Source organism: Gekko japonicus, unplaced genomic scaffold (assembly GCF_001447785.1).
Source record: "Gekko japonicus isolate JY-2015 unplaced genomic scaffold, Gekko_japonicus_V1.1 scaffold545, whole genome shotgun sequence".
NCBI lineage: Eukaryota > Metazoa > Chordata > Lepidosauria > Squamata > Gekkonidae > Gekko > Gekko japonicus.
In genome coordinates, this window is record NW_015168063.1 from 274,699 (window position 1) to 301,981 (window position 27,283).

Here is a 27,283-nt window from a genome sequence, read left to right on the forward strand (position 1 = left end):
AGCACGAGGCAAACTGACACACACACACACACAAAGACATCCAGATGGCTCCCGACAAGGAAGAAGAGCAAGGGGCAAGGACCGGCCACATTAAAACACACAGGCTCACCTTTAGTACATACAGTGTTATTTTGCTTTAAAGGGTGTTTTTCTTCTAGTCTGAAGGAAATCCAATTGCTTTTTTTCTTTCAGACGGACAACCAAGGATATTTTAACAAGACTTCTCGCCAGTGTGACAAGAGCAAGGTGCTTTTCAGACAGTCTTAGACCAGGTCAGGTCCTTGATGGTGGCACTCCAGAACACCGGCACCACCACCACCACCACTAAGCAAGCAAGCAAGGTGTGTGCAGGTGAACTGCTACGGGTGGAGGGGTCCACGTTCCCCTGTGCATGGCCTGTTCTCAGGGCACTTGGACTCCTGTCACGAACTGCAAGGTGTCAGGATCTGCACCTGAACAAAGTCACTGTCTGACTGAGGTGTTCTCTTAACTTCTCCACTGACTTGAAGAGGGTGGTGGTAACTTTTTTTTTTTGGGGGGGGAATCCCCACTGCACATGCTAAACAGGTTTTAAATATAACCGCCACAGATTCCAGTGTGATTTTTTTTTTTTGCCACCTGTTGGGTTGGCAGATGTGTCCTCCCTTCAGCCATGCCTCTGCCCCCCCACCCCCCCAAGTATCTCTCATTCACAGGAAGACTTGGAGGAAGGGTGTCGTAGGATCCAGCTCCAAAGATTCATTCATACAAATAACCTCTCTGGCCACTCTGTAAGCACAAAGCAGAACTGCACTGGCAAAGTGGTTTGAGGAGTGCAACGGATCAGAAGAGTCATTTCAAGGCCAGACACACATCCAAACAGGCCAGCTACTTAAGTGAATCACTGACTGACTGTCTGAGACGCCTACCTGATTACTCTCCAGTTACAGTGATGCGCATCTTCTAGTCATGGCTTACTCATGTTCTAAGGATGCACGCAGGATATAAATGCCACACAGGAGATCCGAGAACGGAGCATTTCTGGGATGGAGATGCAACGTTTAGAAGCCCGGCAGTCACGAACCAACCGAGGGCCTTAATACGCACAGATCGCGAGTGACAAAATAAGCATTCCAAATGGAGATGGTCTGTAAGGGAAAAGCTCTGGTTGTCCTTCTGGAACTGAAAAGGGTGCCCCTGGCTTCCATCACAAGTTTGCAATGGAAGGTGTACAATGGTGGTTACATCCCACACAAATCCAGCCGTGTTACCTGTGCAAATATTATCCTATGCTTTAGGTTCTTTCAGGCTGAAATGGGTGTCAACAGGACTGGTGCTTATTTGGTGCTTCTCCCTGGCAAATAAAGCCTGTTAATTTACAAGTGCTCTGCCAACTTAACATTTTTCAGGAGGCCATGGTCCACTGAGCTAGTTCCGGATTGCATAGCGTTAGAGGAGAACATGCGGATTCATAAATGCTGCCGTTACTTTTAACCAGAACATCCTTTAGAGAAGAGATTTAAGTGCTCGAGTACAAAGATTTCGGGGACAGGTCTGAGGAAAAGCTCAACCACTCAAGACATACAACCTAGCCCGCCCCCCCAGTTAAATTAACGAGAGGCTGAAGACTGACGGCCCTCCAACTTCTGAACTACTACTGGGCATTATGTTTTGAACAACCACTGAGGACTTCTGGTTCCATGTTTGCCAAGCCTTTAACAGCTGTCAAATACTCACATTCTCAAACAAGTGCACCTTTGAATATTTACAGATACTGATTTAGGAAGTTCCTAAGGATTCCGAAGTCTTGCGACACTGAGACTTAAACCCAAATTCACATGCAGTCCACCACATTGCTGGATCCCTGACCCACATCACGGATTTGGCTGCCAAGGCAAGCACACACAGCTACGCCTGCTCCAGCTCTGCAGTGGGACACGGAACCCACAAGCTCCCACCTTAAAAAAAGAAAAGAAAAATAGGAAGACATAAAAAATTAGTTTGTTCCCACCTGAAGCTCCAGCGCTAGATACAGATCCGATATATCATAAAGCTTCCCCAAGGGGCTGTAACGAACCTGCTTTCCACACAAGAAGGCAAGGCAAAGCAAAATCTTTAAGCTGGCAATTCGGAAAACCATATTTTGGTACAGCAATACCCGTATTAATTTTTAAAAAAATCTTCTGCAGTACGGAAAAGAAATGGCTGCTGTGTGGACAGGACCAGGAAAATTTGAACTTTCCCGCCCAGACGGGAGCTATTCACCCTTTGGGGCAATCTTTCCCAAAACACTGGAGCAAAGGAGACTGGAGAAAGAATGAAGCTGGGGAAAACCTGGGAGGTGCACAAATACACCACGATGCTGTGGGGAAGAAGGAAAAACCTCACTTCCCATCAGCACTGAACCTGGGGCAGATAACTCATGCAGAAACTCTCAGGGACTCTGGCGGAGAAGGGGAATGCATTTTAAATTGTTTAAACGGTTTGTTCTTGTTTATTGCACTGTGTTACCCGGAATTAACAGGCCTTGGAAGGGACACTGAGAATACATAGGAGGGGGCAGCATTAGAAGTCAACTGAAAACAAATGGAAAAATAAGTAGTTTTAATATTTTATCAATGTTTTCCTAAAGTTCTCTTATTTAAACTAAGGTTCCAGAGTAATCAGTATTCACCTCACTACCTTTGGACTCAGTCTAGGGAGAATCAGAGGCAAGCTAACAAGTAATTGCGTAGAATACCAGCTGCACATTTTCCTTACCTGAACAAGAGCCTGGTTAATTTCTAGCAGCAAATACAAAAAGGCCTGTCTGAAATATTGGTGGCATGGGGCGGGACAGACCATAGCTACATAAAGTACCTCATAATGGCTCCGTTTTTAATTAAAGGGACAGCTACCAAAGGTCAATTCTGTAATGCCTCAAAGTCCTTTTAATCTACTGTCCATGTATTTTATATTCGCCCGCTATGGAGACCTAGTTTAGTGAAAGCTAGATTCTGATCACCTGTTCACCACGGGGTCAAAGGCTTCCACCGTATTCAGATAAGCGTTTCCATTGTGACCGCCAACAGCAAAGATTTTCCCCATTAATGTTGCTATGCCAACTCCACCCCTGGGAGTTGTAAGCTCAGCCACGTACTCCCACTTGTTACAGCGAGGGTCAAATCGTTCAACAGAAGTGAGTGGAGAATTGTCATCAAAGCCACCTGCAACAGCAAGATACATGCATATAAAGTCTCCTCTCAAACTGAAAGCAACCTACCCTGTGTATCCAGCTATTCAACAGAGTACGGGTATATGTGGTACATACAGTGGCAATACCCTGTGTATCCAGCTATTCAACAGAGAACGGGTATATGGGGTACATACAGTGGCAACACAGTCAAGAACACAGTGAGGTCCACACAGTCTGAAGGAGGGTACACAAAAGTTAGCAGGAGGACATGACATGCTTGCACCCAGTGATGCACCTTGTGACTCATTATTTCACACCCTTACTTCCACTGCAAGAAAAATATCTTTAGCTTTTCCTGAGGGGTTACTAACTCAAACGTTAAGACTGGGTGTAGTGATTGACTGCAGCTTTCCCCAAACATTTAAGTTACTGCAGATCTACAGTGTGAACCACATAGGACGATTCGGAGCATTACTCACCTACTACATACAAGCAGCCGTGGAGTTCACTAACCCCATTGCCAGCTCTCCGCTGACCCATTTCTTTTACTTCTATCCATTTATCCAGGTGAGGGTCATATTTCTCCACACTGGAAAGGGAGGCTACACCATCATTCCCGCCAACAGCATACACGTAGTTCTGAAACGAGAAGAAAGATCGAGTGAATATTAAATACCATATTAATGTAGCAAAAGTAACTCCGCCAGTCTCTTTTACTCTCCCAATACACAGAGAGAATTATGTAGCCAGCTGATTATGCAGTAGCTGTCTACCCCATCTGTAAGGCTTTTGTGGTAATGAGCCTGTCTCTTCACCACCACTCAACCTCATTTCACGCCTGCCACATATTGCTACCAAAGAAAGCAGGCACAGCATTATGGATATGACTGAAATACAGACACTCCCTGCACTTTTCACACGTGTGAGCGGACACTTACTACAAGAGCCACAGAGCCCACTCCCCCCCGAGGAGTGTTCATTGGGGCCACTGTGCTCCACCGATCAGAGTCAATGTCGTATCTCTCCACGTCACTGAAGCAAGTGTTGTCATCTAGGCCTCCAATGGCATAGACGGGGCCTCCGAGAGAGGCAAGAGCAATCCCTCGCCTAACCAAAATAAAACAATTAAAAAAAAATCACAGTCGGTTATACTACGTAACTTTACAAGAAACTGGAAAAAAGGTTATCCAGGTGTACTGAGTTCAGAAACAGAGATACACAAAGCATTTTAAAAAAGCAATGCACAGTTTAAAGCAGGGGTGTTGAACTCATTTGTTATGAGGGCCGAATCTGACATCAATGAGACCTTCTTGGGCCGGGCCATGTATGTCACAAAATGTAATATCAGGGAGCGGAGATATAAACTTTATAAAGGACACAAACATAAAGGGGTTTTTAAACTTAAAAATATGCTTAAAACATTAGCACTCTTGCAATATTTGTTTATTTAGCAGTGTCTGATAACTGACACCTCTTGCTCTGAATTATTATATCAAAATGTCTGTGCTGTTGCAATCTTGAGTATGCTGTCTTGAGTGTGTGTATTTGTAAGCTGCAAACTTACGATGATGCAGCAGCAGCAGAACTGGAAGAAGCAGCAGAAGACAGCCAGTTCCACTGCGGGCCTGATAGAAGTCCTCCGGGGGCCTGGTCAGGCCCCCGGGCCGCATGTTTGACACCCCTGGTTTAAATAATTCATCTGCAGCAGCTGCATATGGATTCAAAGAGATGCTACTCAGAAGGTTAGCATGTAGGTCTTCAGCAACAATCTCACTTGAACAGTTCCTGGAAGACAACACTGCACTCAGCTCAAGAGCAAAGTGCAACCATCAACAAGACTACCCTGTTGTGTTTACCAAGTTTGACAGTCAAAGGAAGTTAACTGTAACAGAATTAGATCCTCTAAATGTTACTTATTAGCCACAGCTGCCCTTGAAAACACTTCCCTATCTGCGGCATTCACAGAGCAACTTTTAAGGCCCTAAACAGATCGCACTGAGACCATGGATCAGTGGTACGCAGTCAGGGGGCAGGGGAAAGAGAAGAAGAGGGCTGACACTGGCATGCACGGTCTCACTCAACACATTTCAAATCAATCAATGCACGTATAGCAAGCATTTAAAAGTTACTGTATCATACGGCTTACCACCCATACAGGGCAGGATATAAAGCAGCCATCGGAGAGAAGTGCTGATCAGATTGGCCGTTGGAGATGGGACCACTGCCAATGTCACTGTTAAAGAAACAAGCCTCAGGTGCTAGACCATTTACAGGCTTGGAATTCAGCCAGCCACATAGGGGGGACGGTACTCAGAAGAGCCACAGGTAGCTCCTGAGCCACTGAGTACCACAACCATGATGAAGGTTCTAAACTCTCAAAAGCCCACCTTCTTCTGTTGTTTGTCTTCAGGGTTTTTAGTACTTTCATAAGCTGGTCTGGCTACAACTGTCATACTTAAGTTAACTGTCCGCTCTCCCTCTGCTTGCAAACTCGTGCTTTTTTTCCTGATTGATCTTTTCTCTTCTCCAACAGTCAGTTTCAGTTTGCTCCCCTCTCTCCTCATGTGTCATGTCAACTTTAGATTAGGCACTTAAACACATGAACCCGCTTGCTCTTGAAGAGGGTAACTACAGCCTGTACTCAGCCTACCTTTTAGTATTCATAGATGCTTTCATCATCCACTTATTTGTGAGAGGATCAAACATTTCCATACTTCCCAGATGCTCATTTCCATCATGCCCGCCCACTGCATAAACTTTACCTGAAATAAAGAAGCATTTGGACTTAGAAAGACTCGAACAATTCTACCAGGAACAATACCACTTCATCCAATCCAAAGAATGCAATTCCAATTGAGAGAACACAATGTAATTGTTTCTATACCATCTCCCAATCAAAAATCTGGCTCCCAAAGGCAGATAACAATAAACAAATTAAAATCATAGTACTAACAAAACATTCTAAATATACTAAGCAGCGAACCATAACGATGTAACCAGCTAGCAAAAAGCCAACACACAGCAGCAGTAATAAAAAGAGGGTAAAACTTTTATTTGGATTTCCAGAAGGCTTTTAACAAAGACCCTCACCAAAGACTCCTGAGCAAACTTCAGAGTCGCAGTATAAGAGGACAAGTCCTCTAATGGTTAAATTGGTTAAAAAACAGCAAGCAGAGAGTAAAAACCAATGATCAGTTCTCACAATGGAGGGATGTGAGCAGCAGGACCTGTATTGGGATCAGTGCCTTTCAATTTGTTCCTAAACAAGTTAGGGGTGAGTACTGAGGTGGCCAAGTTTGCAAACGGCATCAAATTATTTAGTGGGGTTAGGACCAAAACAGATTGCGAAGAGCTCCAAAAGGATCTCTTCAAATTGGGGGTGGAAATGGGCATTAGAATGGCAAATGGGATTAAATGTGAGCAAGTGTAGAGTGACACATATTGGGGCAAATAATCCCAGCTTCCTATATATGCTGATGGGATCTGAGCTGGCAGCAGCAGTCGAAGAAAGGGACCTTGGGGAGGTCGTGGACAAGCTAGATGACAATGTCAGCCCAGTGCACGGCTGTTGTGACAAAGGCAGATCCCATGATGGCCATGGCCATAGTCAAAACAGGAAGAGAGAATAAAACTAACGTTATCATACTGCCCTTATACATATCAATGGTGAGACCACAATTGGAATATTGCATACAGTTCTGTTCACTGTACCTGAAAAAGTTATTGTAGAACATGCAAAAGTACAGAAAAGAGCAATTAGAACATAAGAACATAAGAGACGCCAATGTTGGATCAGGCCAAAGGCCCATCCAGTCCAACACCCTGTGTCACACAGTGGCCAGAAATACCAGTGCCATCAGGAGGTCCAGCAGTGGGGCCAGGACATTAGAAGCCCTCCCACTGTTGACCCCCCCCAAGCACCAAGAAGACAGAGCATCACTTGCCCCAGAGCCCCTATCTATACCTTGTGGCTAATAGCCACTGATGGACCTCTGCTCCATATGCTTATCTAATTCCCTTTTGAAGCCGTCCATGCTTGTAGCCGCCACCACTTCCTGTGGCAGTGAATTCCATGTGAATTAAATTGTCATGGATCAGTTAAAACGCTTAGGGTCATATTTAGCCTAGAAAAAAAAGGTGAGTGAGGGGAGACACAACAGAAGTCTATAAAATTATGCATGGTGTTGAGAGAATGGACAGGAAGAATCTTTTCTCCTTCTCCCATAATACTGGAAACCAGGGTCCTCCACTAAAGCTGAAGCGTGGGAGATTCAGGACAGACAAAAGGAAGGATTTCATCACAGAAGTATAGTTAATTTGTGGAACTCACTGCCACAGGATATGGTCATGGCCGCCCACCTGGGAGGCTTTAAAAGGGGAGTGGACAAATTCAAGGAGGACAGGGCTACTGAGGGCTACAAGGCATGATGGATATCCACTCCATGATGGATATCCACTCCCACCAGTTCCTCTTTGTGGGCTTCCTAGTGGCAGCTGGCTGGCCACTACGCGGACAGAACTGTGGGCTAGGTGGGCCTTTGGTCTGATCCGGCATTATGTCCTTATGGGCAGAGGGAAAGGAGGAAAACCAATGATCTGGAAGTCGGACAGAATAAAATCTTTACCCAGCACCAGAAAGACAACAAAATCTAGTAACAGGTGAGCATCAAGGGAAGGTGAGGTGCCAAAATGGAATGCTACTTGCCTCACCTCTGGAAAGGAGGGAAGCAGAATGCCTCTTTCCTCCCATTCTCTCTGAATGATTTTGAGGGTTGATCACAATATACAAATATATAGTTGTTTACAAAGTTATAAAATACACAGATCTAATCAAAGATCGCCTAGCAACAGGAGACAATGTCACTGATGGTTACCAAGGTAATCCCAGGATGGCTGCCACTGTTTTATTTTGAAACTCAAGGTGAATGGGAGGGGGGAGGCAAAAGAGCAAGGAAGACGGCGGGGGAGAAACACAGCCAGAGCAGAGGAGGGGGCACAACTCAAGGACGAAGGCTGGGGGTGGGGCTGAGATCACTATATACGCATCATAACACAACATTTATATAATGCTTTCAGAAGTTCAAGGAGTTCTGCGTACATTGTTGTGTTGTGATTTTTACAACACCTTGTACGGTATGCTCTTATCCCCAGATTGGGAGGACTCAGACTAGAAAATACTGTACAGTCTTGAAATCCAAAGAAGACCTACAAAAGGTGGTTGTTAGATACTTGTAATTTAGGCCACCAAACCAACAGCTCATCTTGCACAAGATGCAGACAAGGGGGCTTCCATACTATATTGTGACAAACGGGGAAACCACAAAGGCTTGCAGGGGCATCGCATTTCTCTCTCCTACACGGTTTCTTTTCTTTCCCTGAATGCCCCCATAGCCTCTTCTTCCCCATCTTCAACTTCAACTCTGGTAGCCTCTCCCTGAGAACTCTGCTTGGTTCCACCCGTTGCATGGTACAAAGCTGCTGGGCCAGGCCCAACTGTACAGTGGGAAACCCATAAGAACTTGTGGGGACACCTCACTTTTCCCCTGTATCTCCCCACCCTATACTGTTTCCTCTTTCTGGTAACCCCCATATCCTCACATTTCCATGCTTCCTTTTTTCCTTCTCACCCACCCTTCATCTGCCCACCCCCATCTTCAGCTATATCTATTACTGACTTCGTTTATACCCTACCAATCTCCATAATGGGGACCCCTTACAACATTCTCCTCTCCTTTTTATTCTCACACCATTCCTATGAAGTAGGGGGTCAGGCTGAGAATGAATAACTGCCCCAAGGTCACCCAGTGAGCTTCAATGGTGGAATGGGGATTCAAACCCAAGTCTCCCAGATCCTACTCTGAAACACTAACCGCTACATTAGTGTTATTTTTAAAATATGTGCACGTATGGGTGTGCGTGCACCTGGAAGTCATGGCAACCTCTGGTGGCTGACCCCTACTGGGGGCCTGGAGAATATTCAGAGAGGTGGCGGAATAAAGCCTACCCCCGCCTCCGGTATTCCAAGGAGGTCTCCCATCCAAGTACTTGCCAGGGTGGGCTCTGCTTAGCTTCCAAGATCTGACAAGATCAGGCTTGCCTGGGCTACCCAGGTCAGGGCTACCATACCGTTTTTTTTGTGTGGTGGCTGCTGTGCAGCTAGTCCTGAGTGAGTCATGAGAGTCATGTGGCAGCGCATCACCCAGTAATTGCTACTGGCCCTGGCCCCAATGAGTCCTCACCTCAAAGGCCAAAAAAAGCCCTAGAAAAGCTCCTGCCTTTTACTGTTATTCTTCCGGCGTGGTGGTGGGGAGCTTCTTCCAAGGTGCGCAGCTCCGCCCTGCTTCCGGCCCGGCCTACGTCCTTTCCGGCTCCGCTGAGCCGGAGCTCGGCATCTGCGCACGCCCCTCTCTCCACACGGCAGCATTCGATGTACTCCTTCCACCACCAGGGATCGCTCGGTCGCTGCCCCTTAATCACGCCTGCACGCCGCCGCAACGCCACGCCACCAATGCCATTCGCTCCAGGTCGCCGCCGCCATCATTGCCGCCGCCATTGCCGCCGTCGCACGCCGTCTTCAGCCGCCACACAGGGTGCCCCCCACCCGTCTAAGGGTGGGTACCCATTTATCTACTCGCAATTAGGTTGCTTTCGAACCGCTGGGTAGGCGGGAGCTGGGACGAGGGTCGAGAGCTCACCTCGACCGCGGTGGTACTCGAACAGCCATAGTGGCTGTTCGGGTGATGTTACAAAGCAGGCGTTTGCTCTGGAGCCCTCCTTCCAAAATTAGTTTGCTCTGGAGCCCTCCTTCCTGAGCTGAGACGAAAATGTGTGAGCCGGAGGCTGGAAAACTCTGAGCTAGCTCACACTAACTCAGCTTAGAGGGAACACTGCTTGGCAAGATGTGTTTGTCTAGCAACAGCCTTGGAGGACATTTATTTCTTAAAGCTACAGGTCCTGCTTCTACTACTTGGGGGGGGGGCAGGGTTAACCCCACCATAGTGGGTTTTTTTGTTTGTTTTTTAAGATTTTTTTCTGCAAACCCTGGATTGTCCCCCAGGTTTTTAGAAAGATCTGTCTTGTTTGTTCACAGTCCAATCTCTAGATTTAGGTATCCACAGATGGGGTCATGTTGAGAATTCATATATCTTGGGTTGGCCCAAATAAAAGGCAACACATGGCTTCTGGATTTTCTGTGGTCCAGTAAGGCTACCTACAATCTCTATTAGGTTGCAGGCCTAACATAGGACACAAATGCCACTGTAGAATTTATTTCTGATACACATATCCAAGATTAAATTGTTAGGTAAGTTATTCTTAGCACTAAAAAACATATCCATCATTGGTCTGATCAAATCAAAGCCCACTACCTCACTGAAGAACAGTTGTATCTTTTTATCCCACCCCAGTACTATTTGTATATGAAGGCTATAATTTTGGTTGGTGGAATAACTGAGTCATTAAACAATAACAAAGCATACAGTGATCTTAGAGGGTTTTTTTACCAACCTCCCACAGATATGACACCCACATGCCTTCTTCTACTGTTCATTTCAGGGCCAAAAAACCAGCTGTTTGTATTTATCGAGTAACACTCAATGCTGCGAAATGGGTCACCAGATCCACCACGACCACCAACACAGAAAAGAACACCTGACAGACAAAAGACAGAGGCACATATTGGTTGCAAAAGATTTCATGATTAAGGTAAGGTTCAAGGCTGTTTCACTTTATGTATAACTTGATGGATGATAAAGTACTGAACACTGCGCATAGCATCAACTAATAGGTCTGCCAAAACAAAATTAAGCAGTAGAAAATGTTCTGCTGACCTAATGTTACTTATACCAGATATGCACAGGCAGTAGTTTGACATTCCAACAGTACAGGTTGACAATTCTACCGCATCTCAACATCAACACTCAAGATTGTTCGAGGTTTATGTTACTGTACAGCTTCAGAAGAAATCACAGCTGGAAGATCCTGCACATATGTATACAAATGTTATTAACGTCCTGCCTACTAACATTTAACCATGTTAGTCATTTGTGGCAGTGCATCAACCCCACAATGCAAAGACAGCTATCCGGCTTTCAAGGTTATACAAGATTTATTGCATGGTCTAACTTGCCAAAGGTGTCCACTCAGAAGCAGGATTTCAGTCCCATGCATAACTCCAACATCTCTCTCCACTCCAAGAAACACACGAAACAGACTAACATGCCACCAGAGGATTAACAAAGGGAAATATCTGGTTTCTCTCACTATGGTAAATATTGATACTAGCGTCAACTGAGGCAGTTTTCAAAAACAGTAAGTAGGAAAATGCAATCTTTTCTAACTGGCTTGATCTGTGGCACTCATGTGATCAAGAATTACTAGATAGGAACCGTGGGCTCATTATAATATATGGGATCGCTAAGCATAAGAAAGTCACTGTGAATACCACTAAAACAAGGAAGAGGGTGTCCTAATTTCTTAAAATCCTTAGGGGCTGACAATTTGTGTTCCATACTATGTGCCTTTAGAAAAGTTTTTATACTTTGCCTTGAATATCAATACATCTGATAGTCAACATGGCCCCATCTGTAGATCAGGCCATGTACAGACTAGGGACATTTTCCTGCAAATTTGCTTCCCCAAAAGTTTGCAAAAAATGTGAAATGCAAGGAAAGATTTTTTTTTGGGGGGGGGGTGTTGTTGAAATCTCCCAAAATACAGAAATGTTGTCTGCACACTTGCAGCCAATGCACTTCCACTGGAGACGCTACCTCGTGGCAGAGACAGTGGTGCTAAAGGAGTGAGTGTAGGAGTGGAGGGCACAGGGATGAGTGGCAGGGATGCGGGTGGGCAGAGCGGCTAGGATGGGGGCAGGATAAAGAGCTCCCTCCACCCACTCACCACGTGAGCTGGGTGGGTAAGAGGAGGAGCCCCACCCCTTGAGGAAGGTGGAGCTGCTGAGCCGGGAAAGCCGTGGGGACACTTATGCCAGGCAAGCTGGCTGGCAGGCAAGTGGCTGGGCTGCCGCCAACCAAGGGGGGAGAAGAGGATGAGGAAACAGCAATGCTGCCAGCAAGCAGACTTGCCCTGCAAGTGGCTGGCCTGGCAAGCAAAGGGGTAATGGGATCTACCACCACCCCTGACCTTTGTGGGTCCCCGCTTTTCATTATCGGATTTTCGTACCAAAGATAACTATTTTGGGGGAAGTGGTTTTACATTATAGCTAAGACTGATTGCAAAACCGTCCTCCTTTATTTACTGAAACTTTGATATCCTGCAGCCAACAGAGAGGCCAAAAGCAGCTTACAAAGTACCCTAAACGAGATGCACACAGCCCCAATTAGTTTTTAAATAAACCTACTACCCAATGTCCTGTGTTCTGAACCCCCTAATAGAACATACGGTATGGACACCAGCCTTCTACAGCCTTCCTGAAGCATACTTACTGCCTTGCAATCCATCCTAAAAACCACCAACACGAGATAAATAAAAAAGTAATTACAAAAACAATCATCAGCCACATAAATCTGTAATACAGATTATGCCAGTTTCCACAGTATTAGCAGAGGGGGCCTGTTTATTACCTGCTGTGTGTTTCCTTGGTGTGGTTCGGATGGAATATTCAAAGTCCGGAACCGTATGGCTGCTCAAGTGCAGGTGGTAGTTTCTTGCTTCATCCAGCAAGTCCCGACATTTTAGGTTCTGCTTGACAATCTCCTCTTTTGCCACGACACCCATCAGAAAACAGATGGGCAACAGAGGGAGACGCACCTGATGGGACAGACACTTTGCATAAGACCTGGTAATGCCAGTTCAGTTTAAGAGGAAGGGTCTCAGCAACTGGAAGGGAGACCTCCAAAAGAAATTAAGGAAACACTCATGGGGTATGGTGACAAGAAAGTCAGCTCCAAAGGGCTCCTCCCAAGATTTCCATTTTTTTGTTATATGTTCCCAGAGGTCATTTCGGGGGGGGATCGCGGGGGATCGCAGTTCCCCTGGGTGAGGTACGGGGGGCAGGGCACAGTATGTTCTTATCCACACAACCATGAACTACACAGAGACGTACCCCAACAGGAGTTGAAAGTACAGTGACTTCCTCTTAGGTGCTACAGATGAACAAAAAAGCTAAGAGAACCTTCAGATCTCGGTTACACAAGCTTGGTCATCAGTAGGTGACTTGCAAGTAACAAACAACATGCGTGATAGCCCTCAGAAAATGTAACAAGACAGATGTTTCATAGAATTCGCCTGTTTTGTAGGGAGCAGCAAGAGAACCCGCATTTGAGAAACAAATGGATCTTCTGAGGTTTCAGGAGACAATGGTGAAAGTGCTCCCAACATCAATTTGCCACACAAACTAACAGTAGAAAGTTGTAACTATCACCTACTTAGCAAAGGTAACCCAAGCCTGCTAAAAGACAATGCAGCATTGACACTTCCATCCCAAAGATAATGTTGTGACACAATATCCTTCAACAGGCACCGTTACCACATCCTCCCCCGATCCTCACCTGAGCGAGTATTTCATCTAACCACGTGGCATGATGCTGTGGGTTGGCATGAAGCCACTTAATAGCAGCAGTATAGACTTGCTTTTCGCTCTCAATGCTGAGATCGCTGGAGGACAACAGTTTATGCAGGTGCTGAGGTGACACACTCACAAAGTCTTCACAGTCCACAACCTCAGCAAAATGTTCACAGGCATAGCGATCAGCCATGTCCATCAAGTCAATGCGGTTGTGGCTCTCTGCAAAAGCTCGCACTGCCAGGCAGTTTGAAGGGTGGAAGTGCAGTTTCATGTACTCACAGCAAGCTTTGGCCACTACCTCCACCTGGAGAATGCAAGCAGCATATAAGAGGGGCTGGACATTGTCGACTGTCAGAGTCAGTCGAGATGAATAGACAAACTTGACCAAATCTTCTATGGCATCACCATCAAAGTCTTTGATCTCAATTAACGTCTGCTTGGCTTCCGCCATTTCAGAAAGAAACATGGCTCGGAAGTAAGGAATAACACAAGCCAGCACTAGCTTGTGACATGATATCAACTTTGACCCAACCTGTCGGGAGAACATACAGTTTTAATAGCTTTAGAGTTACACAAACAGATCTATAATGCAAATTCTAATGCAGTAATAGAATCAGGCTAGCACTATCAAAGGTAAGGTGCAGTATTTGCTATCATTAAAACCAAATACAAAGAAAAGGAAGCATGTAAGACCTTCAAGGCATGTGCTCCTTCCTCCAGGATATTCCTTTGTCAGCATTAACTAGACTGTCACAATACCATGGTTAATCCTAACCAGGTTTCTTTGAAGAAGAATCCTAACCAGGTTTGAAGGCGGCTTTACAAACCATGGCTATGGTTTTTGCAAGAGCATCAGAATTTAGATAAGAACTTTCAGTCTGGGGCAAGTGATGCAATTTATTCTTGGTGCTGGGGGGGGGCAACAGTGGGAGGGCTTCTAGTGTCCTCGCCCCACTGGTGGACCTCCTGATGGCACCTGGTATTTTTGGCCACTGTGTGACAGAGTGTTGGACTGGATGGGCCATTGGCCTGATCCAACATTGGCTTCTCTTATGTTCTTAATCTGCAGTGATACACATGTATCAGAAAATAATGATGTGGGGGGAATCTGTTTCCAAGGCTAGTTCCCAATTTGCAATTATTGCTGTACATTTAACTTCTGACACATGTAGCAAAGGTAGTTTCCCCCCAATTTCCAAGGCTAGTTCCCAATTTGCAATTTGTAGAGAACCAGAGCTATGCCTACACTGTACATTTAACTTCTGATACATGTAGCAAAGGTAGTTTCCCCCCCAAAAAACTTGTGCTCTTATCTGACTGATCCATATTCCACTCCAAATATGAATTTCTGAATATACCAGGTTGGATCCAATCAGCTTGTTCAATAGTAAAATAGGAAGCAGGGGTCTCCTTTAGCATGGTTGTGCTGTGATCATGGGACCCACATGGCCAAAATGCAATTGGGTGGGGGCTGCAGTAAGAAGGGGAATTTGGGAAGACTGAAAGAAAGTTGGCTGGATCCAACCCATCACTTCCCCTCCTTTTTAGAATGGAAAATATGCATACCATGTTGATTATACCACAGGCATATCTGCATCTTTTGTTGAATGTGGACTATATTTTATTGGAAGTTCCTGCAAGACCTACATTTTGCTTTATCTGCTAGATGAAGTTGCTTCTGTCCTCAATATAAGGCCTACACATTCCTGCTTTCCACCATTTCCACATTCCTCTAGTTTAGTCATTAAGCAGCATTATCCACTTCAATAAGCTATTCTTTCAACCAGTTGGCTCCAGCCAGAAAACACAGCCAAAATGGTTTACTGCCAAGGAAGCAATGGGAAGGAATTAGCTGTACATGGCTTTAGACAAAGCATTGCCATGAAATACACAGACAGCACTATGCCCCATCCTCAGTATTACAAAACTGGTGGATCCGTGTGTCTATTCTGCATAAAAGGTTGACACACACTTTGTTCAAGTACTGTTAGACAACAAACAGCTAAGACAAAATTGCCTGGTATTTCAACACAGAAATAGAAATGGCTTATTTCCCAATGAACTAGAACAGCAGGAACCAAATAACATATCTGAAATGAGGATGAGCAGGCAGGGGAATCTCCTGGCTGGAGAAAATCCTACAGTTGTTAGGAAATTGCTAAGAGCAAATGGCCAGCACCTTTATACTGCCAAAAAGCATTTTCTTGAAGATACTGAAGGTGCCCTGGAGCTACTGCAGTGTTTTGAGGTCAAGGACACAGGAAAACACAGATGAGCCTTGCACACTCACCAGATAGGAGCACTTAGACGCTACCAATTGTTAAAGTGCAATTAATAGATTCTTTCCAATTGCTCTCCCAGGCAAGTTTATCTCACATGGAGATCTGTTCTCACTTTAACTAATTAGGCTATGTCCTTCAGACCCAGTGCCCCAAGGTAACAAATAAGACCTTCCACCCATGAAGCCAGGATTCACAACTTTTACAAGGGTTTCTTACTGCCAGAAAGTTATGCAATTTTTTTTACTGCTCAACTTTAGTGCATCTTTTCTAATTGAGAGACTGATGAATTAATCACCACGTGAGTATCAACAGAACACTCCAACTTCACCCACATACAAGGCTGGGAGAAAAGTGACAGAGCAGAACACAGAAAGGCAGAGCTAAGGGAAAGTGCAACTCCCCTGACTTGCATGCATATTTTGTAAAAATCAGACCTTCCACTTCTTGCTTTAAGCATGAATAATTTACACTTGTGAAGGAGGGAAAAAACCCACGACTAGCCTCCCCAATGCCTAGTTTTTTTCCTCCCCCCCGCAATAAAGAAAGAGAACTAGAGGAACCCTCTCATCCATCTCTCCCTCTTTTTCTCCATCTTATATACATTCACACCTCCAAAGATTCCCTAGATGAAAACTAAACTACTCTGCAATTATAGAAGCCAATGCTAATTGACGTTTATTTTGAGAAAGCTTTATACCCAACACTGCACCAGTTTGGTACCCAAAGCAGCAAATAGCAATAGCTTAAAACAAATATTTTGCACAATTAAGCACTTTAAGATAGCAGCAATGAAATATTTTTTTTAGTCTTGAAATGGCAGCATCAGAGACAATGGTGCTGCTGTCCCGGGGGGGGGGGGTCACCATTACATGGATGAGTTCAACTGTGCCAGTCCTATCTGATTTGCCACCGATCCAAGCAATGGCAGTGCAGTCACAACGTATGCAATCTGCACTGACCAGCAGGGTGTTAACCTTGCAGCAGCATCACACAATACACTCACGGAACAGCAGTTCCCACACCACAACTGTGGTATCAACGGGGCATTTCAGAATGGAAAGAAAACCTCCCATCGGCACCAGCTGAGATCCTGTGTTCTCTCATGGAATGTCTACAAACACACCAGGGACTAATACAGGCATCCTATCCTGGCTCTCTTCATAGGGCAAGGCGAAACCTGCAAGAACCACACAAATGTGATAACAGTGCTAGTTAAGAACAGAAGAAGAGCCCTGCTGGATCAGACCAGTAGTGTATCTAGTCCAGCATCCTGTTTCACACAATGGCCAACCACTTCCATCTCAGTCCTCCCCTCCATGTCTTCTGGCAGTAGCAAGGATTGGGTAATGACAGCATGGGGCATGGCCTTCTTAATTTTTTACCCACAGTACTGTAGTTGTGTACTTTCCATGTAGGAATGAATACTAAACACTGGCTTGGATCCAGCGACATATTAATGGAAAGGAAAATGTACTGTGTATAATTTAGCAAAGTAATGTGCATGTGGAGCAACTCAATGTACAATAGATGATTTATATTATTTGATTTTGGTTTAGAAACTGTATTAAAAAAAGATCTTGCATTATGTCTTACACCGTGTAGGCCTCTAGGGGATCCCCTGGAATTACAGCTCAGCTCCAGACTACAGAGATCAGTTCTCCTGGAGAAAATGGCTGCTTTGGAGGGCGGACTCTATGGCGTTGTACCCCACTGAGGTCTCTGTCCTCCTCAGACTCCATTCTCAAATCTCCAACCTGGATCTGGCAACCCTACCCCCCTCCCAGCCCCTGCTAGAGGCCAGGGGGGATCTGGCAACCCTACCATATGCTGTAAAACTAGTTGTAGAGATCTAAATTGTTTTCAATTAGTACAAGTAATTGGAAATTTTAGAGCTTATATAAAGCCTCTTGTATGCAAACTTCCTTGGGAGGCAGTCCACTATTTAAATAGAAGAAATTAAAAGCTGCACTTGGAAATGCTATTGGAGGGCGGACAAGGCATGCACTCACTCTCTAGGGATCCCAGTGACCACAAGCAATCCTGCTTACCCCATCCTGGACTGTTTCATGATCATGCAGCTCCAGTGAAAAAGACACTGGCGTTAATATTCACTCAAAGAGTTAGGGAAATTCATGCTATTTTACCTAATGAGTACTTTCAAGACAGCTATTATTTTATATCAGTTTATGGTCTTATTGAGGGATTTTGGTCTATGTAACTATGCATCTTTAAACTGCATTTAGAGATAAAAGACACTACTTTCAGGTCCATAATCTTACTGCACAACCTCAACTCTTTTGTTTAGAGATCTGCTCAGCTAAACACTGAAGTACTGACCCACATAATTGTTATTATTCAGACTTCCAAGGACAGACTTGAAGCTGCCAGTTAATTTTCATAATAAGTAACAAGATGGAAAAGAAAGCACACTATAGGAACAAGGTATGGAAAAGTGGGGGAAAGGGAAACAGGAGGCATAAGAATGACAGGTTCCCTATAACCACCAGTTTTGTAGGATTTCTAGCAATGTATTATTATACAGAGGCAAGAGCACACAGCATGAATTTCTGGATGCAGTACAGGAAAGCAAGTGTTACAGTGACCTAAAACAGTAAACATGTGTGGAAAACTCTGAAGATAAATGCACTCACACACACAAGAAACATGGAACATGTATCAGCACCTTCAGTGTGACATCAAAAAGTTCTCCAGCTTCATAGAAGCGAAGGAGAGAGCTGTGAAAATCCTTCCAAGCTTCATTTGCTTCAAATACAAATGCTTCTTCTTCGCCATCGCTATTCAAAGGGGCCTTTTCTTGCAGGTGCTGCCTCTTCCCTTTCACCCCACGATGCTCCGCTTGCTCTGGGACCATGGAGTCAGAAGCCATCGGCTAGTTGCCTCCTTCCAACTTGGTCATCAGTCTCCATGAAAAGACACAAAAAAAATCCTGCCAAGTGAATCAGGGTAAACAATCAGAGTTGAGCAGCACTGCCCTTTTCTCATGCCTGTGAAAAAATAAGAAATACATTACACATTTTCTGCAGCAGAGCTTTCAAGAGACAGGTTACATGAAGTGCTCTGCGTCAGAGTACTTAATTGATACTCAGCATCTTCAAAGACACCAGAACTAGTAAGCTGGGACTTTCTACAAAATGTATTTTTAAAACAAACAGGTGGCATGACTTCTCTAGAGAAATAATTCCCCCCCACCCCAAGATAAAAACCACTTTTAGCAAGTTGAATCAGAACATCCGGAAGCTATGGTAAATGCAGAAGGGACAGCCTTCAATTCTAAGAACTACTCAGAACTTCCTCGTTATGATTCAGTTAGTTAGCCTCAGTTATTCCCATTTTGGTGCACATCCTGCTTGTGAGCAGAAAGACAATTCTTCAACAAACATCTGGATATACCAAAGGAAATTCTTATTTGTATGTAAATTAAACTGTTTTCTTGCACATTTAGATTCTCACTGCCTCCAACCCATCTCCCACTGCCTTTGATTTTTAAAAAGATACACAGCAATTTTTAAAATCTTTGAGATTTTTGAACTGAGACTTACTATACTTGATGTCTATGAGTGCTTTCAGTGTCTACCCATAAATCCAGCTAATTTATGTGATCACTACTGGAATAGATGCTGCTGACTGCTTTGAAGCAAAAAAGCAGTTGATGCACTTTATCCAATACTGGCCGTTTAAATAATGTAACTAAGTGTGCAAGCACAAAGAAGGGATGACAAACTGCAACAGGCTCCATGCTTTACACAAATCAGTCAATTCAATGACCCAGACAACCATGATGCAAATGAGATGGCTTAGTTCTTGGACTGGGCTGAAGCAGCCATAATCTACAATCTCCTAGCAGCTACTACAAAGCAAAGATGCCCAGGATGGTTCTATGCCCGACATGAACTTTCCCAGGGATCAAAGCAAATCTGAGCAGGAACTTGCCTTGCATGTAATAAAGGGAGTTCAAACAAGATAAACTCACCTGAAGATCTTGCTTGTGCTGAAGTTGTCAGCTGTTCCCCCCTACAGTATTCCTGCCAGACGGCTAAAGGATCCAAATCAGCACAGAAATTAGGGGAAGTACAAATGCCACAACAGCTGGCAAGTTATACGAGCTCTTGAGTATCTGGCCATTTTCAAATTATACATGAATTAAGGTGACCAGATTCCAAACCCTTGACTTAAAGCATGTTTGCAAATTTGGGTAACTTTGAGGAGTAGTCGTTTTCTTTTAACATTATATGCCATAAGGAAAACTTGCAAACGATTAACTGCTAAGATTATCTGAATTTTCTAGACTTGTCTCGAACTCTGCAATGTTCTGCGACATGTTTTTAGCTAAGGTTATATTATGTATCTCAAAGGAGTGCATGCGTACTTGTTCCAGTCTTTACCACCATTATATTCCTTGCAAGATTTACAAATCCTAAGTGACTCCAACTTCATCTTGAAGATACTAAAAATACAACAACTATCATGCGAAAGGTCTGTGAATTTTTCTGATGTTAAAAAAGGGTCCTCATACTCAAAAAGCTGGGAACCAGTGCCCTAGAGCAGAGGTCCCCAATCCCCAACATGGTGCCCGTGGGCACCATGGAGCCCGCCAACATCTTTCCTGGTGCCCCTCAACTGATTTTAGAAAGGGACCAGATAGTACTTTTGCCCAGCAATGCTTCTGATTGACTATGCAGCTTTTAAAAACGGTTGCTTTGGCAGCGGCTGCTGCCACAGCACAACAATTTTCACTGTGTGACTGAAGGCAAGCTGTGGCAGCCATTCTACAGGGCTTCTACCTCCTGTGGCAGCCATTTTGTGGCTGCGCCCACTACACTGTGCCATAATTCCAAAGGTGCCCAAAGGCTCAAAAAGGTTGGGGACCCCTGCCCTAGAACATAATGCAGAATTCTCCAAAACGAGGACTTCTGTGGCAGAGATTTAGAGGCTTCTCAGTGGATAAATCACTGCAGTGAATCCTTTCTAAATGTGGGAAGTCTGACAAACTGCTGTGAGCAATGACTGAATGTTGTTGAAAATTTCCTTGCTACTGTTAAGAGAGGCCACTATTACTGTTGGTTAAGAGAACAAGGCTGCACAAAAGGGAATGTATTTCTCCATCCAACTTGTGAGCATCAGTTGACTCTGCAAAGAACTCATCTACCTTTTCTAGTTCTTCATGTACAACTACTGTCATCATTCTCACTTCAAACTGATCACAACCTACTCTTTCGACAGCAAGTGTGTCCAAACCCTGCAAAATGCCTGACCCCCCAAAAGGAGCTACAAGAAAAGGGAACTTTAAATTAGCCTTTTACTTACTTCAAAAACCAGGCCGTCTGGGAAAAGAGCTCTGTTACAGAAGAGTGAGATTTTAACAGCTACTGAAATCCAGAATACCTGCTAAACTTGCTTATGCTTGCTGGGGGCAAGGGGGAGGGGGAAGACTAACGTATTTCCTAGCTGTTTATTAAAATTGCTAATATGACATATGAGCCAGCTTTATATTTTTTCCTACCTCAAAGATCCCTCCTGCCTCAGAACCCTGAAGCTACATGGGAAAATTGAAGCCTGCTCCACAACACAGTGATAAAGGCAAAATATGCACGTATTGTTCCCTTTGTAGCAGGGCGCTCAAAACATGTAACTTGTGAGTACTTTTTAATGCCTTGCCCACTTCCATACTAGAAAATCACCACGCATCAGCCATTGTTTTCCAACTTACAATGTTCTTTCTAAGAGTAGCTAGGTAAATCAAATGCTTTTTAAAGCTATCATTACAGCTACCTATAACCTGGGTCCTCTAAAGTTAACAGACATGAACTATGCCGGGGTGGCCAAACTGTGGCTCGGGAGCCGCATGCGGCTCTTTCACACACTTGTGCAGCTCCCGACAGGGTGGCTGGAGAAGCTAAATATAATTATCAAACAAATATAATTGGACAAATAAATATCATTATCAATATCTGCTTTTACCCCTTTTGTTATTATTTTTGGGCGGTCTCATTTAATGTTAATAAAAAGCAAATTTGCATATTTCCCAGTAAAAACATATCATATCTGTTCATGTCTTGTGGCTCTCAAACATCTGATGTTTATTGTACGTGGCTCTTATGTTAAGCAAGTTTGACCACCCCTGTACTATACTGACCACTTGTTACACCAATTTGGCAATGGAAGGTTGCCCATTCTCATCCAATCTGGACCCTGCAAAATATGCTAATGATCTTCAACATCTTGAAATTTCTCCAAGATGATATAGTCTCTCTCTCTCACACACACACAAACCCACCCACATCACTGGAGAAGTTCAGGCTCTCTTTCAACAATGCTGCAATGTTCCATTCACTTCACCAAACTGAATACAAGCCCTCCTCTTTGTTTGCTAAAAATGTGCACTTTTCACAAAGGAATTAACAGATTCAGTGGTTTCAGTTTTCCTTGCCATAACAACTGCCTAGCCCTGTACCCTGTTGGTCTCAAAATACTGAAGTACGACCACAACTAAACCTAATTGGTACTGTGACTTTAGCTAGCTAACATTTTTCAACATTTCACTTTGTGACCTACTTGGGATATTTTAAGAAAGCTCACAGATACAAAGAAAAAAATATCACACATCTACAGCTTTATAAGACTGCCTAAAATACAAGTAACACCCGACTCCCAGCTGATTTAGATAGGTCTGACAGTTCACTGTTCTCCTGTGTCTAGCAAACTCTATTCCACAGGCCCCACCTCCATGTGTTTTTTTAGAAGAAGCATCATCAAGATAAAGATATTCTTAATCTAATGGTCTTTCAGAAGAGTTGTGACAAACTCTTTTTTTAAAACTGTTTTTTTAAATATAGGTTTTAGGTACCCTGTACATAGCCCTATTAACATTGATTGACCTGTATAAATATAGGTGACAAACCTATTTTTAAAAACATTTTAAAAAATCAGATTTTAAAAACCCTATCCAAATTTCAGTTTTTAATTAAGATATATTACAGCTCAAAGATACCTTGTAATGGAATAGGGATTTAATTTGTAATTCTATAGTATGAGACAATATATTCATGTAACGCTTAAGAAATGAGTTCCAGTAATTCATGGCTCAGGGGCCCAATTTCATGCCGCCCCAGAGGCGTCTGTAAAGATGACTTAGGCTGATCTTTTCTGTCTACCCAACAGGACTTCGTGTTCAGTCTAGAAGATACCATCACAGATGCTTAGTTTTGCAGCTGTCAAACTGTGGATTTGTGTAATTAGCTACACAAGAACCAGGAGGGTATACAGGCTCAGCTACAGCAGACTATCAGCTCTGTGATCCTTCCTGCCTCTCCCGCTTTGCACTGCTGCTTGAGCTTCAGGCAACACCACACCAAACCACTGGGGTGGGGACGCTGCATAAGAAATGTAGTGTACAGTAAAGTAGAACTCTCTCATATACAATTTGTGGCACACTTGTCAAAGAAGCTGAGAAGCAGCATCTAGTTTACAATTCAGAATGGAATTTTAAGAAAATCTGCTATTCTACACACACACACACACACAAAATCACACAGCCTTCAGAAGAGTCATAACTATGTTAAACTGTTTAGGGTCCTTGCCTTGGCATGGACATTGATGGAGCAAGACTCATCTATGAGAACTTGTGCATATGATTTACCACAACAGCACTTAAAAGGCTACACTTTCCTTCCACCCCTGTTATTGTTCAACTAGGGTTACCAGATGCCCTCTTTCTAGAGGACGTTCTCTTTTTTTGTGTGTCCATTCTTTTTTGGGCTCTTTTTTAAAAAATTGATGAAAATGTTCTCTTTTTGGGTTGGAAGGTTAGGAATATTCCAAATTAGTAACAATTACCACAGCTTACATAGTAGGGGTATTTAAAATGAGATTTGCCATAGCAATCACTTGTTTGAAGTAGTTGGGAAATAGGTCCTCTTCTTTTGCTTTTCAAAATATCATTCAACTGAAGAGGACCCCAACTTTCAACAGCACAAAATGCCTCTCACAACCCACCACTCTTCCCTCTCAATTTTATGCACTCCCTCCAAATACAATCCCCACCCCTCAGTCTAATTGCACTCTGCTATCAGAACAACAGCGTTCCGTGCGCCTTGGTGTTTAGTCCTGCCGGCCACATGACCAAGGAAACGTCTTCGGACAGCGCTGGCTCTTCGGCTTTGAAATGGAGATGAGCACCGCAACCCTAGAGTCGGACTCGACTGGCTTTCGAGCAAGGGAAACCTTTACCTTTACCAGAGCCAAATGTTATTGTATCTTGTAACAGGCTTACTGATCGACTGAGAAGAATATTTTTATCGCACTAGAAATAAAAATAATAAACAAAAAAACTTTTACACAGGGTGCTTTTTTTTAAATGAGAGAACTAGCAAAGTCTTCCGAAGACCCGCCAGCCTCCCTTTTAAAGGGTTCAGCAAAGCAAGGATGCATTCTTGCTTTAGACTCTCCCAGAGTCTAGCCCTGTACAGAAATCCAAGAGCACAAAAACAGCTCCACTCAAGGGAATACTGAGGTTGCCACGCAGAGGAAGGCAGTGGCAAATGACCTCTGCTTGTCTCTTGCCTGGAAGGTCCCCATGGATGGGGTCGCCATGAGTCAGTTATTTATTTATTTATTTATTGAGTTGTGACTCAATGGCATGTTCTTCAAAACTGTCAGACCTCCACCTTACTGTCGAGACTCCTCTTGTGAATCAGAGCAGCAGATTCCTGAAGATGTTATCTTTTAAACTTGTCTCAATTCTGTGGGAATCATAGCTCACATAGCATCTATGTATAGGTGATCAGATTTAGTACTAACTTAGTTTGTTATGACTGTTGATATATGTTGTAAAAATTTGTATTGATGACTAACTGGTTGGTTTGTAATTTTGGATTCTCAGGACATTTGTATACTGTTTTGCAGTTATTATATTTCTTGATATGTTATACTTCCTCTTAATAAACATTTAAAACCAAAAAAAAAAAACCCTGTTTAAATCGGTACATTGTAATACGCTATTACTATTCACATTTTAAACTGTAAGTTGCTGTGGAAAACTTTTTGACCTAAACCCAGTCAAGAAATACTGGTCTGGAGAGAGAAGTTCCTAGTAGCGAACAGCAGACCCTTCCTCCAATGCAAGCGCTCCTCCAACGGTGAGCCCCGCTGCTGGACCCAGCCCCCTCGTCTCGCATCCCGTGAAAGTCCCACCATTAGCGGGACAGAACTTGTGTCTATAACACGTTATAAACGAACATTTTCAAAAAATTACTGCAAATTGCCAGAGCTTGGTATTTCCCCGATACCTGGCAATAGGCGACTACACCGAAAACACCGACCGTTCATAACTCTGACACTCTTTTTGCCTTCAGCCCCTCAAAGCACCGTCCCCCGAGACGGAAACGCCGCGTCGGGGTTCAGCGCCCGAGGATTTCCTGTCAATGGACAGAAAGGGAAGCGTCTCCGAGCGCGTGCAGAGTGCTTTCTCCCTCGCGCCCGGCGAGCAAAGCGCAGACAGTGGCCAAACTTCCGGTGCGCCTGTCAGAGAGCCTTCAGCCCTTCTGAGCCCCTTTCTCCGCTGCCCTACCTGAGCAAGGGCGGTTGCCTTTCGACCGTTACGTCTCGCACGCGCCGCACCGAGGCACACTCCGGCCGACGGACTGAGGACGCCGCCGCCAACACAGGAGACCAGTGCGGGCTGACGCGCATGCGCCCTCGTGAAGGCACCGCCTATCGGAGGCGGAACCAGAACGAAAGGGGGCAGGTGGATTCAGGTGGGGGTAGCCGTGTTGGCCTGAAGCCTCAGAACAAAGTTTTGAGTCCAGCGGCACCTTTAATTCCAACAAAGTTTAATTCTGGGTTATCAGCTTTCGTGCGCACGCGCAGTTCATCAGAAGGAAGGGTTTTGGTGGGAGGAACGGGAGAACGTTCGGACGCATGCGTCGCGGAGAGGGCGCCTTTCAACCGTCTCTTTAAACCGAAGCGAACGTACCGCGCACGCGCTAAGCTTCGGCTTGGTCAAGCAGATACGCCGTACCGTCGAAGAGGTGAAGAGAGAGAGAAAAAGGAATACTGGCGGCCTGAAAGAGCTGAATGAGATTTCTGCGCATGCCTTATAGTAGCAGTAGGGGCCTCTGGGAGTTGTAGTTTTACTTCTTAGACTAGTTAACGGACGAAGTTTTGGTTGGTTGGGAACCGTATTTTAAAGAGCATGGACAGGTGGCATTTATTTTCAAGTAGGTGTGTTGGTAAGATGAGGAGGTGTATATAGGATCAATTTTAAAAGCCTCCGTATTCTAGATGGGTAGCGCTATTAGTCTGCCGCAGCAAAAATAGGATCTGAAGAAAATGGGACTGTACTTTACCAAAGTTTATGCCGGAATCCCTCTCTCATGGATCACTGCCTTGACCTGGCGAGGGGGCTTGAGTGGTTTGGTGAAGCTGTGGGCTATGCCGTGGAGGGCCACCCACCCAGGACAGACAGGCCTCAGCAGAGAACTCAGACAAAATGTGATCCACTGGAGAAGAAAATGGCAGCCCACTCCAGTATCTTTGCCAAGAAAATCCCATGGACAGTAACAAAAGGCAAAAAGATATGAGGCCAGAAGATGAAGCCCCTCAGGTCTGAAGGTGTCCAATATGCTAGGGGGAAGAACAGAGGGCAAGTACAAGTAACCCCAGAAAGAGTGAAGTGGCTGGGCCAAAGCCAAAAGGACACTCAGTTGTGGCCTGGCATGATGTGGTCCATTGGGTCACGAAGAGCTGGACTCGACACTGTGTCTGAACAACAACAAAAATGCTGGAATCCAATTCCATTTGTCTTCAGGGTGGTAGATTTTGTCTACATCGCTATTCCAATTCGCAACCTTCTCCTTAAATTAAATCAATTTCTGTCACCATTTCTATGTCATGCAAAATTAGCGTGGGAGAATAGTCAGTCACAATAATAAATCCTGTTTGAGTGCAACCATTTGTATCACTGCTCTCAAACAGAATATCCTGTAGAATTATTTTAAGCCTTTTGACAGCTGTCAGCTTATAAGAAATTCCAGCTCTTACATTTTCAGCTGGTTCCAAGAGCAGCTGACATTCTACTACTCAAAAGTCAAATGTGCACTGTAAAGCACAAGGAAGTTTAGGAGGTGATTGTAAATCATCTTGCCTACCTGGCTGCCAGTGGATTCTAAACCCAGAACAAGCACATTTAAAATCATCTCTCCTGCATGCATACAACAACAAGGAAAAGCACTGAGAAGCATTTGAAGTGGAAAGCAAGCTGGCCAAATAATTCCCCCAGCCACCAAGATTTGAGAGAATATGTTC

At 44.3% G+C, this 27,283-nt stretch overlaps 1 protein-coding gene across 1 annotated transcript; it reads right to left on the bottom strand.

The window, feature by feature from the left end:
• Positions 1-916: 916 nt before the first annotated feature.
• On the bottom strand, positions 917-25,652 carry KLHL8 (kelch like family member 8). The gene is made up of 10 exons (XM_015414544.1): positions 25,548-25,652; positions 18,645-18,908; positions 13,663-14,211; positions 12,736-12,922; positions 10,661-10,804; positions 5,805-5,916; positions 4,093-4,261; positions 3,634-3,793; positions 2,984-3,185; positions 917-1,937 (listed from the first exon to the last, which is right to left on the bottom strand). The coding sequence occupies exons 2-10, from the start codon at positions 18,846-18,848 to the stop codon at positions 1,814-1,816; spliced, it is 1,851 nt and encodes a 616-aa protein (XP_015270030.1). The 5' UTR covers positions 18,849-18,908; positions 25,548-25,652; the 3' UTR covers positions 917-1,813.
• Between the last annotated feature and the right edge of the window lie 1,631 nt (positions 25,653-27,283).